The 13940-nt window shown below is 37.5% G+C and overlaps 1 protein-coding gene across 5 annotated transcripts in view; it reads right to left on the bottom strand.

Moving 5' to 3' along the window:
- The window catches only part of LOC132124895 (nuclear factor 1 B-type-like), an 89247-nt gene that overhangs the window by 17688 nt on the left and 57619 nt on the right, over positions 1-13940 (bottom strand). For all 5 annotated transcript variants that reach the window (XM_059536049.1, XM_059536081.1, XM_059536065.1 and 2 more), the window contains exons 3-8: positions 10043-10096; positions 8713-8781; positions 6568-6688; positions 6228-6340; positions 2590-2724; positions 1577-1752 (exon numbers count right to left, since the gene is read on the bottom strand). In XM_059536049.1, coding sequence (XP_059392032.1) covers positions 1577-1752; positions 2590-2724; positions 6228-6340; positions 6568-6688; positions 8713-8781; positions 10043-10096 — 668 coding nt within the window. The remainder of the gene's footprint in view (positions 1-1576; positions 1753-2589; positions 2725-6227; positions 6341-6567; positions 6689-8712; positions 8782-10042; positions 10097-13940) is intronic.

Genomic DNA, 13940 nt, shown 5'->3' with positions numbered 1-13940 from the left:
GGCGCGTCCGCACCGCATCGAGTTAAAAACATCTCAACTTTTCAGAATGCCGCAAGCGCACCGCGGGTCATGTGACAAGAACCAACTAATCACCTTCATCCTTTCCCGTAACAACTTTGAAAGTTCAGCCAAGATGAAGGAACAGCTGACCATAGCTATATATAGATTGCCATTTTGAAATACATTTAGTAGCAGAGCTACTGCAAGCGATTTTTAGTGCTGCAAATCCATTTATCCTTTGCTGAAATTTCCGCGTCTTCATAGTGAGAGCAGGTCATGGTTGCTTAGCAACAGCAGACGCCTCTGGAGCGCAACTGCCTGAGCGCTTTGGAAAGAAGGAGAAAGCGGCGCGCCTAGCGTTTTCCACGTGTTTTTAGGCGCGGTATGTGAACGGCCCCTTAACCATCCACAATATCATCCAAAATGAAAGCAGTTTAAATTTCCCCTTAACAAAATGTTTGGAGAGGCTTGGCCTTTTTTAAGATTTTGTGGAACCAATTAAGATGAGTGGGACAGTCTGAGTTGCTTGGAAGAGATGCAGAAAGTTCTTTAAAATGTGGCCTCACCACATGGCCTCACCTTCAATTAACAGGAATGAGGTAAAAGCTTGCATTTACTTTCTTGCTTGCTATTTCATTGCTACTTCATTATGAAGACATGGCCTATATAATAGTATTAAATGATTTAATAGCACAATAAATATACTAACTATTCAGAGTAGTTTTTTATGAATTCATACTTTAGGGAATCTCAACTCTAGTAAAACATTCAGTAACAGTAGTTTTCACAGAGTTGGAGACACATTGAATGCATGTGTGTTTGTGCTAATGCGCAGTGGCTGCCCTGGTTGGAGTGTTTATTGACTTGCTTTTGTTGTTGCATTTTTCCCCCTCTTTCTTTTCATTCCCCTTCACTTCATTTACGCCGTTGCTGGTAAACAGAGTCACCACAGCGATGGAGAGCCGTCGTTTGGCTCTACACTCGGCTCAGAGCTGATTTAGACAAGGCGCCGACAGAGAAAACCACTAATGATTTTGTGTTCGTTAGCTAAACTGGGTCAATTACTGTGCTGAAACAATGCAGCCTGTTAATCAAACTTGAGCTTGATGCAGTGGGAACAACCAAAGACACCAAGACAGAAAAGCAGCCAGAGGTAGAGGCAGAAAAAGAAGGAAATGGTGCTAAAGCACCTTTGTGTTTACAGCATGTGCTCTTACAATGAGGGTCTCATTAGTTTTACAGGGTAGAGCGGCTTTAGCTTGCAGTATGGTTAACACATGTGACAACACGATGATCATGATTGGAGAACATACGGCACACGTGACACAAGTATACTTTACATGTGAGTCTGCTCGTCTGAGGAAAAGGAGCATTTCAACTGAGATGTTAAACCAAAACCCTATTTTAACAGCTGGCATCTATTATGTTTTGTGGACAATGCACACACAGTCACAAGATTTAAAGGCTTGGTTCCAGTACAGATAAACTGTACTAATTATGTATGATTGCGTTAGGGTCGAGGTTAATGCACATGTACGTTAGTCTTTGTGCATGTACGTGAGCATTCACTACTTACCTGGCTGCTCTGTGGGCTGGACGGGTCGTAAGGCTGCATGTAGTTCTTGAGGGAGTCGGGTGGGTTGAGGTGCGGCGGGTAGCGGATGGCGCCATGAGAGATGTAGGGCGAGGGGGCCGGGGGAAGGATGGCAGGGGCCGAGAACTGCAGCGGAGGTGGACTCCTGGTGGAAATGACTGCACACAAAGTAAGAACAACTACTTTACTAACAGATACTAATTAGACATGTAAGCTCTATCGGAGGAAATTCTTCCCGCACCCAAAAAAGTGCAAGTTTGACAAAGTAGGAATATTTTGTTTCCATAAAAAAGAGGGGTTGTTAGACACCCTAGTCTGCAGAAAGTGCCGATCAACAGTTCTCAACAGTTCAAACTTCTTTTTGTATGCTTTCGTACAGTTGGTGACAAACTGTCTTTGCACCCCATATTTTGAGGGCTTTTCTTTTTTTTCTTTTTTTTTTGCCTTAGTGGCGGTATGATAATGATAAAAGCATTGATTACTGTACATACCTAATCCACATTCTTGTGTTGATCTAGCCCTTAAATACTTTCTGTTTTTGTAAGGAAGTAAAAAAGAAAGATAGAATATGAAATTTAAAAGAAAAATATGTTATTATTTGCTCACCCTTGTGTCGCTTTAAACCTGTATGAATTTTTTTCTTCTGTTCAACAATTATTTGAAGAATGTTTGTAACCCAGCAGATACTAATATCCATTCCATACTATAATGGCTACCAGCAACTGTTTGTTTACCAGCATCAAACTATCTTCATTTGCATTCAACAGAAATTCATACAGGTTAGGAACAACTTGAGGGTGAGTAAATTATGAATTTTCATTTTTGGGTGTACTGTCCCTTTAACACTAAGATAACATTAAAGTAAATTTCCCTACTCATACAGAAAATAGGAAATTCTAAGTAGTATTGTAAGGCAGAATAAGCATTCAGAATGTTGAGCAGAATGTGTTTGGATCAGGGAAAGATTGTGAGAAGTATTTTTAGAAAAGTTGTACCGCTATGGCCAACAGTGGTCAGTCCTGGGTGGTGGTGTTGGGGGAAGGTGCTGAGCCGAGGTGAAGAGTCTTGTGGGGATGTGGGGCTGAATAACGGCTTCTCTGGTTTCTTCATGGTGGGAGAGGACATGTCTGCTGAAAATAAAAAAAGACAGAGGAGGTCAGATATAAGCTACTTGCACAAAAGTTTAACAGTGTAGAAAATTAAATCTACAGAAAGAGCAGAAGTACACATTTTTTAAATTGACTTAAAAAAGAAAAGAAAAAAGCTGACTAAATCATAAAAATGACTGAACTGTGCACCCAAGTAAACAGTCAACAATTCCGACATGATTTCTTTTGACATTTTAATGTCTCATTATGCCGTTTCTCATTTGCGTTCCCTCTCTGTAGTGCAATACAGTGTAAAAGCTAGTCTCTAGTTTGATTGTGTAAGGAAAACATTGACTTCATATCAACTTCCAACAAGAGTCAAAAAAGACTCTTCATCAGCAGACAAGGAGGAGACATAGTGCTTGGCCTGTGTGTCTCTGGCACTCCTCCCTGACAATCATAGATGACATTAAAAAACAGAAAAGAAGGGGAGGCACACGCAGTCAAATCAGAATAATGAAATAACACAAACCGTTGGAGGGAGAAGAAAATCAAACCGTGAGCTAATGACATTTTAGTAAGCACTATTCATGACATCTTAGATTGTGTGTTTGGACATGCTCAGATGCTATATATTGAACTTCATAAATGCTCCATCTCTCTCACTCTCTCTCAGTCTCATTGTTGTGATAGCAGGAAAAAGGTAAATGATCTCACAAAAAAAAAATACAAAGGCATTGGAATGTAGGGGGATTCCATGTGCCTGTGTGTCCTTTCATGGTCCACAATTAACTTTTTACCACTACTACTTCTGACAAGTCAATTATGATTTAAATCAAAATTCAGCTGGCAGAAATTTTCCCACCAAATAGAATTTTGTAGTAGTTTTTATTTAATTATATTTTTAAAATATTTAAATAATTATATTTGAAAATGTATATTTAAAATAAATAAATAAAAAGAGTCATAAATACCCTGCTCCATGAATGATGATCATATAAAAAAAGAAAAACAATGTTTCCTAAAAATTATCTACAACTAAAATGCAGATAGGGCATTTTAACAAAGAGCCTGGATACACTGTTGGCTGTATATGGTTATGAAACCGTATGGATTCTATGGATTTTTTTTCCTCAACAAAATTTTGACAAAATTTTCTAGTCTCAACATGTTCAAATTCAACAAAGTTTTTGGGTACTATTTTTGTCACACCTGTAACAACAGAACATTGAAAAAAATGGTGCTCCATTAGGAGTGTATTTATGTGCGTTTTAAAAGAGAGGGAGGGGAGGAAAGAAGAAGAGAAGGAAGCTGGGAGGGATATAGAGAGAAAAAAAATTAGAAAAAAAAGAAAATTTGCTCTCTCAAAAACCTTCACAAAAAGCCTAAACAAACGTGTTTGTGGAGAAAAGTGATCGACAACACATCAGGAAAACTTACAACTCTGGAGAGAGTGAGAGCTTGACAACTGAATCAAGGTGGTGGTCCAATGACATTATGTTTTCGTGTTGATTTGATATGAAATCAGAAAGGTACATTACTGTTTCAGTGCGTTTGTATTTGTTTTTCTGTGCACATGAAGACTGGGTTTTGGCTGAGGTAGTTTCCTTCTGTCAAGGCCTCATATGGCTTTAATATTCATGCTTCGCTCCTTCTGATATGGGTTTTACAAAACAAACCACTTTCTCATGTGCTCTACCCTATTGCCGTCTTCACTCCTCCCATCTCTCACAACAGCTCACCAGAAAAACAATGGCAACAGAAAAAATACAAAAAATAAAACATAAAAAATAATACATAATTGAAATCACTTGAATAAATGAGTCAAATTAAAATAAAATAATTTTAAGTCACTGTTTTGGCAGATGAGTGAATCATTACAGCAATTGATTCAACTGAGTTTTTCAGTGTTTTCAACATAAACTTGAACACTGTAAGTTTGTATTGTATAACCTTTTATTTTATTTCCTTCATAATTAATCAAACTGCATGAACCTGTTAAATTGACAGCCCTAACAACTAAAGCCCTTAAAACAAGTGCACACAAGGAGGATAAGAAATAACATTTATTTAAGAATTAAAAACAGGGTGTCCTGTTTTCTGAAAAAAAACAAAGGAACTTGAATTAACTACAGGTAAAGAAAATAAATAAGTGCTTTCTGTATCTAGCACACACACTCTTACCTTACCCCTACCCCTAAACCTACCCCTTACAGAAAACTACTGGCAAAGAAAAGAAAAGAAAAGAAAAGAAAAGAAATGTTTTTTAAGCCATTTATTTAACATTCATCATAGATAATGTTTATGTTGTAGTACCCATGCCATAATACACATACAGAATTATGTTCTTAAAAACCATATACTACTAGAAAACAAACGTACTATACAAATACCATCTCTCTTGACCAAATGTTTCACAGGGAAAATTTGAAATATATTAAAACCTTCTTATAGCAATCCTTTGGCTAAATTCTAAATTGTCTACTATAAAACAAAAATTTAAAAAGGCGACTATGTAACTAATGGTGCAGACTCAGCATTAGAATAGCAGTTCTCTCTAACCACCCCCACAACCCCCTTGCCCCCTAAACCAGTTCCCATCTGGATCCGGTGTCTAAACTCAAAGGTCACAACCCTGCTCTGACCTTTGACACACCCAGTTTAGAGATTAGGTCAAGTTCAATAGCTGCCACACGCTAGACAAATCCCCTTTATGAAGGGGAAACATGGCTAATCAATTACCAACACATGCAGACAGAAAACCAGGCTTGTCTGATCTAAATCTAAAGGATTTGTTCTTACATATACATTAAAGTTTTTCAGAAATGAATAAAATGTCATATTGTTTACAATAGGCTTAAACTAAGCCTAAAAAATATTCATGTAAATGTAGCCATTAAATTATACAAGAATGGAACCATTCCAATTCTGACACACACATGCCCACACAAATCTTCTCCTCAATAAATGAAGGTTTCACTCAAAACATAAAACAGGACAAAGAGCATAGAAAACATAGAACCGTTGCTTTTTTTCTAGTTAGGTTTAACAGCAGCACACTGGAAAGTAGGACACAGAAAAGAAAATTCTTGTCTTAAATCCAAAATTTCTGGACACATTAGACTGGATTTAATGTTAAAAGTTGTTAAAGCTGATACTCCAGTGTGTAGTCACATACATTGTAAGTGACATTTTAAAGCAATGAAATTTTCAATGGTCATAATTTTTTGGAAATTATTATTTTTTTGCTTAAATGTTTTATAAGCATTCAGAAGAACAGGAGATGTTGTGTGAATGCCACATGTTTATGCTGACTGATGTTTTGTCCAATTTTGTATGTGGGGTTCACAAAGCACTGCATGAGTAAAGACCAGTTTATCAACATTACACTTTACCGAGAACTGAAAGGAGGGGAAAATCACACAGAAAACATCTTCATACAGAGGGGAGAGAGAGAGAGAGAGAGAGAAGGGGAGGGTTAAGAGAGAAACAGTGCTGAATAGCTCTAAGGAATAACTCTTGACTAAAAATGTTCTCTCTCTAACCTTGGTCTCTCTCATGCCAGGGTCTGCTGGCCGGTGAACTAGGGGACGGGTAGAAGTCTGGCCCAGTGGGACTAGTCTCCATACTGTCCTCTTGGATCGTCTTAGGCCGCTTGCTGCGGAGGACACAGTAACTTTTTTATGTGCGTCAAATTTTCACAGATATGATTTTTTAAAGAAACAATTATCTCTATAAAATAGTCTCTGTGATATTTTTTATTGCTGATCTTGGCAAAGTCTGGTTACAAAATCTTTCTTTACTGAAAATGGATCAAAATGACATGAAGACAAGGGGTTTAATTGTGCATGTGTTTATATGTGTTGTTTGAACAAGCATGCTAACCTGCCATGGGGGGATGAGAGGGACCGGTGTAAACTCACTCCTGAGTTCAGGTCTTGATAATATGGCTGACTTGGCATGTCAGCCATAGGGAAGTTCACTCCTGCACCCTGTGTGATAGGAGCTGGTGAGAAAAGAGAGAAAGAGAGAACAGTAGTGTGGGATAGGCCGAAATGTGGAGTATCTTACATCATACATTAGGCATGAAGAGTCAGTCAGCTAGAGCTAGAGCTCTTTACTGCTCTCGGTTAGATGCTGTTTTCAGGGTAACATTTGCATGAAAGCAAACCCAAACATGACTGTTGCTGTAACTCAAGCTAAGAGAGATGAGCCTGTAACAGAATGAAAGGAGCTGTAACAGTATGAAGTGTGTCAGAGATATCATATCTACAGAGAAACCACAAGAGCCAAAGCACCACTGAGTGGTCTAACCACTGCCACTAGCCTCTTTGTTTACATACAATAGCATGATAAAGCTAGCTTAATATTTTAAGAAAAGAGAGCTCAATACTATATTATGAATGGAACATATAATATGCATAAGTGATGTATTAGATGGCTAGTGTACACTATAGAATTGACAAATCATTAATTTGCATTATTTGTTTATTACAGCAGTGTTTTTTATGTCCAAGGGAGAACATGTGCTGATAATACCATGTTACCATAAGTTTCTCTAAATACAAATATTTGCCAACTACCAAAAAACGTTTTTTAAAATGTAAATATTAAGTAAACATATAAGAATGTACTATATACTATATAACCATCCATGAAAATAAAACACAATTACTTATTAAGATATCAATTATGATATCTTATCCATGCAAAACCAAAAACATTCTTACTGAATTAAAATCCAAGGTTTGTGTAACTGTTGGTGTAATTGTGTTAGTTTCATAATACATTTTTGTTTGTTTGTTTGTTTTTTCTCCTTTGCAGTAGATTGGGTAGGTAGCATCAAGTTTTAGCAGAATGTGTGTTCTCATGTATGACATGATATGGCCTGAGGGTCTGAGGTGAAAGAAACACATGTGAAATTACTGTCAGTCACTGCTGGCAATGAGCCCAGGACCTGCTGCCACCACATGAATGCAGTGAGCAGGTATCGCATTTGTACTTTAAATGAGCAATCACAACAATATGCAGAGTGTTCACTATAACCTTATCTGAACTGCATTAGAGGAGGACACAATAGTCACTACATTATCTATTTAAGACCTTAAGTGTGCAGTAAACTGTCTATTTGTTCAAGGAGATTTATTATTGTTTTTATTTTTTTTTGGTGGTACATACAGTATTCTCTAAGTCATATGGCTATAGTGATGTTAATGCATGAATGCCTTTCCAAACATCATAGAAGCCACATTGATAGTGGTGTGTGTGTGTGTGTGTGTTGTGTATGTGGGACAGATCGGAAGCGTTGTGTTACATTTAGGTGTGACATGGATCAGTTACAACGTCACTGAGTGCATTCACCCTTAGGGTGAATACAAGTGTCTTTGTGAGTGTGTGTGCCCTGATAACCCCTTTGGCAATTTGTTCAAATCTTGCTTAAGGGCAAAACTGTCCTCAGCCATTGGAGAAAGATTCATTCTGGAACATCTGTCATCGTCTTTGATGAAGGCAGGCATGTCGAGACATAAACTACTGCATGTTTGTGCACCAAAACTAGTGAACACACACACGCACACACACATACACACACACACACACACGACTCGCCAGACTGGATTTTCCACACATGTTCTGGGCAAGTCCCTCCCTTGCTAAATCAGGAATGCTTAGGCATAAAGCACGCTGGTTGTGTTGCTCTTTATGTTTACTTTAGCTATACTTGTGGGATGAAACTGTCAAAACAATCTGTAAATTTTACAGAAAATCCCTTTGAAGACACCATCCTTAAATAAATTGGTAGATTATGCAAAAACAAATATGATCATAAAATTGGTATCAATTTTGTTTTTATGCTTTTTCATACTTGTGAGTCATATTTTCATATAGTCAAAATTGTCAGCTTGTCAGTATGTGTTAAAATCAGTATGTGTGTGTTTGTGTGTCTGTGTGTGTGTGTGTGTGTGTGTGTGTGTGTGTGTGTGTGTGTGTGTGTGTGTGTGTGTGTGTGTGTAGAGAGAGAGAAAGACTTACTTCTGGATACTCTAACCAGCTCCGAAACACTAAAGACCCCTGATTTAACAAAGCTGTCTTCCAAGTAAACTGTGGGAGATAAAAGAATTTTCTTTAAACACATGTCCTTACTTAACACATACACATGAGGACATTTCAAATTCTGTGTATTTGGTAAGCAGGCATCTTAGTTTTCACAGATTAGATTAAACAAATAATCTTTTGTCCATATTGCCATTTAATTTTTTCTTTCATGAACACAACAACATTAACTGTGACTTGTAGTATGTACAGGCTAGATGGATTAGGTTCAGAGAAAGCCAACTAATACTTAACACTGCATTCCAGACTCATGTTTAAAAAAGACCAGCCCCACAGGGTCAGCCTCACAGAGCAAGCCAGGATGTCCAAGTCTTTCCCACAATGCACCGCAAAGCCCAATAGGAAGTGCAGTGAGGGCCAGGGTTTCCTTAGTAGCAGTACTAATTTGGTCTGAGTTGTGGCCCAAGAGCTTTATTTTACTTGGCAGGGGCAAACGCACAACCTACTCTTGAGGTAAAGAACTAATTACACTCTCCATTATTTTAACCGCCAAAAAAAAAGAAAGAAAGGAAAACACAGGTGAGTCCAAGGGAACCAACACAGGTTTAGCTGGCATGACAAATAAACACTGTTAGATGGGAACCGCTACTCACTCCAGATGCCATCAGAAAAACCTGCTCAAACTAAGATCTGACACGACTGGTGATGTCATGACATGGCTTGTTTTATATATATAAAATAGCAATTTTTGTTTTTCTTGTAAAAATCACAGACATTACATGGTGGCTTTGCAGTTGACTTTAATTTGTGCAGAGAACTAAGTATAATTATGGTCAAATCCAACATATTCTGATCAAATAAACCTGTTTCTCTGAAAGAGTTGACTGTGTGCATAGTTCACAGTTTAGCTGCAGTGAATCTGCTAAATATTCAGATTAAAAACATATTTGAAGAGTTTATTTGAGAACTCATTTGAAGGATTTGTTAATGGCAAATTTTGCAATATATGTTTTCTCAATACCCAGCAATAATATCACATCATGGTGTGTCTGGGGATTCCCCACCCCTAAAAAAAAAAATTAAAAAAAATAAAAAATGCACAATTTTAAAAATAGATTTTATATGACTGTGGTAACCAAAATGAAATAACGAATAATGAGACTGAAACAACCAGATGTCATGCAGGATGGTTTGCAGATTTTTCTGTATGAGGCCTTAATTGTTTTATGGTGTGTCATTATCAAGGGTACATCAGCACCTGGCAGTAGTTTACTGCAGAAGTGCATTTCGATATTTTGTGTTGACATACCTGGAGGGTTCTTGCCAGGCTCATTGTTGCTAGGACTTCCTGACTGTTGCAAGTCTGAAAACACAAATAAAGGTGGTGGATTAAAACACAAAATCCAGAATTATCAGTAGATCTACAGATGACAGTACTGCACTTGACTGTAATTTATCATCCACTTGCAGTGTTTTCTCATGTTTATCTCTATTGTTTTTTTAGGCGTTAACAAATCAGAAAAAAATCTATATTAGAGCAACAGAAATACATACTGTATAAAGAATAAATAAGGTCCAAAAACCACACTTAAAACTGGAATATTTTTCATTTAAACCTAGAAATAAAATAAAAAAATTGATTTTACTTTACAGATTTTACTTATATATATATAAAATATTTCAGATTCTGAACTAGATCACACTAACAAAATACACTCATTTGTGACACTGATCATGTGAATTTGCACAAATAGTTATGCTGGAGAACATGGTCATCAGGTTTTACATAAGTCTGTGGAGTTCGTTATAGCAGACAGCCGTTATATGGTTATTGCTGCCCCTTCGTTGAAAAGGAAACTACATTTACTAGGTCCCGACAGGACAGGCCAGATGTGTGCAGAAACATGCTTGTTTCTTTCAGTGAGGGAGAAAAAGAGACGAAAGGGGGAGGGAGAAAAGCAGAATGTAACAACAGGCAAAGGCAAAGCTGAAACGTTCCTCACAAAAGTAAAATGGAGACACACATGTACAACACTCGCCCCACCTTGTAGGGTGTGAGCAAAAGACGTGACTGGGGAGGAAAAGATGGAGAGGAATCCTGTCTGTTGCTGATGTGTGCTTTAAAGTTCACATGATTAATAATGTTACCTTACAGAACCTTTAGGAGGGTCCTCCCTTGATTCTATACTGCTAATGACACACCTCCAATGGAGCACATTCATTCAGTCTTTTCGGGAACTAATAATTTGCTTTTTTCATGATCACAATTGAAATTGAAAACTGAATGGTAGCAATAAAGCAAGAAGTATTTTCATGTTTTGACTGATATTACAATCTAAATTAAATTTAGGTAAATGTTAGATGACGAGATGAGCTTGTACAATTAATTATGAATTATTCAATATAAGTCAATATATATCAAGTATGGACTGATTCTATAATCATTAAAAAAGTACTATCAGTCAATATCTGATATGTTCCCAATACAATGCAGTGTGTTAACAACCTATCACAGAGGGGATCTTGTAATCTAAAGGAGACTGAAACTCTTTAGTTAAATGATCAACTCGACACTGGTATCAGCCAATGCAATCTCAAGATGCAAATATATTGGCTTGGCCAGTAAACACAAAATCCAAAAGAGAAAATTAGTTCCTTTTCTCCTTGAGCTCCTTTTCAGAAGTGAAAGTTGAAGGGGAGAGGTAAAGAAATAAAGAGAGAAATAAATCCCACCTCCTCAAAAATGCCTTCCATTAAAATCCCCATCAAACAGAGCTACAAATACGGAATGTTCTTGGCTTCAGCTCAACAATGACAAAGAAAGGAAGGTAACAACATACATTAATAAGAAAAAAAAGCTCAGAGAAATCTTCTCTTTTTTCTAGTGCATTTGTGAGAATTTTTAAGAGCTATTTCTGCATTAAGCTTCAATGTTTTTTGTTTGTTTGTTTGTTTGTTTGTTTGTTTGATTGATAAGGAGCAAGCTGATCTCTGATTGGTCAGAAGCGTTATAGTGAGACTATTGTGACAGTGCCCGTTCCTATGCCAACCCCCCAATTCACATACAAGTTCTACACCATTCATCAGTCTGCTTAAAGACATCTCCTACCATGCCGATGCCCCAAGAGAGAGAAAAAAATGGTGAAGGAATGGTTTGAATCTCTAAACACAAACATGCATAGATGTTGAGTGATTAAACAGAGAGCACAACAATGGAGCAGCTGGCACACACAGTTAAACAGCTCTGATCCAAATACACTGCTAGGACACACGATATAAACTAAATTAACCATGGTTCATTTCAGCAGAATATTCAATATTATATATATATATATATATATATATATATATCCCAGAAACACTCTAAGCTTCTCCAAGCACAACAACCCTTGGCACCCAAAAGGCCAGCCACTTGTTTAAACAAAAAAACTGTCCAAGGAGCGAACAAGGAAGAGAGAGGGCAGACTGAGGAGGGGAAATTAATATTTTCTTTCTTTGCACAGTAACCCACACACAAAAAAAAAAGTAAGGTACAATAGTATTTTTCTAAAGAAAATGTGAGCTGTTTGCCTGTGTTAAACTCTTCACCATGATGGGACGGTGCTCTGAATAGATTCCATGGTTTTCCAGTAGTCTATATTTGTTATTCAAAATGGAAAACTGGAACTAGGACTTTGAATATACAGTCTTATACTTGTTTATCATTTTGAATATGAGATAACATAGTTTAGGGACCAATTCTCACTTTTAACGTAGTTGCTTATTAGCATGAATGTTACTAGCATATTGGCTGTTTAATAGTATGTATAAAGCACATGCTTTATTCTGCATGACCTTATTTTAGCTCTCTTTATCCTTCCCCACAGTTAAACTAATAATAAATAAATAAAATAAAATAATAAGCAGCAAATTAGGCAAATTAATATTAGCTAATAATGAGAAATTGTTCCCTCAAAGTGTGCCCGAATATGAATCATGGTTGTCATTTAGTATTCACTTTATTCAGTATGTGCCGATTCATAGACCCTCAATGATTGCTTGACAACCATTGGTTTGGTGTCACCCTGGTAAAAAGCAATTTGAGCTCTCAATTCTGTCATTCTTACTCACCCGCATGACTTTTCAAACCTGTATAATTTTCTGTCCTTTGTGAAACATCTCGAACATCTCTTTTCTTTATCCAAACAATTTAAGTCAATGGATACCAAATAGTTTGGTTTATAATTTTCTTCAAAAATATATTTTGTGTTCAGCAAAGTCTATGCAAGGGAGGGTAAATGATAACAGAATTTATCTTCTTGGGTGAACTATCCCTTTAAAGTTATGGGTTTGTTGAACAGTCAAAAGTATTAATGACGCTTGCCTTGGCAACTTAAAATCTAAGATGAAGACATCTGATCTAGGATCATATCTACATGAATAGAAGCATGATGAGCTCATTGCAGATCATGTGAGCTTCATAAATACGATGCGTCAATGTATCTTTGTGCTACCTTATCTGTTGGATAGCATCCATACAGCTGTCACAATTACACCTTCTGCACTTTTTCCACCTGCAATGTAAGGTAATGTCATTATGCAGGATGAATACCTCCAATACCTGAATCTGGGATCTATGAACTCAAACCTGCAAGCACACACACTTACACTTGGCTCCGTTCCTGTGTAATCTAAGCAGTCTTTGTGCGTGGTTGAGAGCTATCACATACTTAAGCAACTTTTATTCAATGTATCACACCCCCAGCCCGCGCACGCAAACGCACTCGCAAACAGACCTGGCGTGTGCATACCGTCGACATTTCAGGAGGAGGCGTCTGGCAGCCATTTTAGAAAGCTGCACACATGTACTGTTCTGTTTGCCAAAGAAACCAGGCCTGAGCCAAGAACGCACGCTCTCTCTCTCCTCCTCTTACTCTATCCTGAGTCCGGAGCCAAGCAGAGGGAGGGAGAGCAAGAGAGAGAAAGAGAGAGAGAGAGACAGCAGAGGAGACTAAGAGGCAAAAATATTTCCTAATTATGGGCACTCCTGGCTGAAATTTTTGAACGGTACAGCTGCAATCTTGAAAATATTGTGTGTGAGTGAGTGACACCCAGTGTCTGAGAGTGTGTTTGTGTTCACTAGTCACTCAGCCACTCTTGTAACCTCACACTATGGCTGTGACATCAGTGCACATACAGCAAAAAGTGCCTATCTACATCTACAATGT

Source organism: Carassius carassius, chromosome 3, assembly GCF_963082965.1.
Source record: "Carassius carassius chromosome 3, fCarCar2.1, whole genome shotgun sequence".
Classification (NCBI taxonomy): Eukaryota; Metazoa; Chordata; class Actinopteri; order Cypriniformes; family Cyprinidae; genus Carassius; species Carassius carassius.
This window is presented reverse-complemented; position numbering and strand designations above follow the sequence as displayed.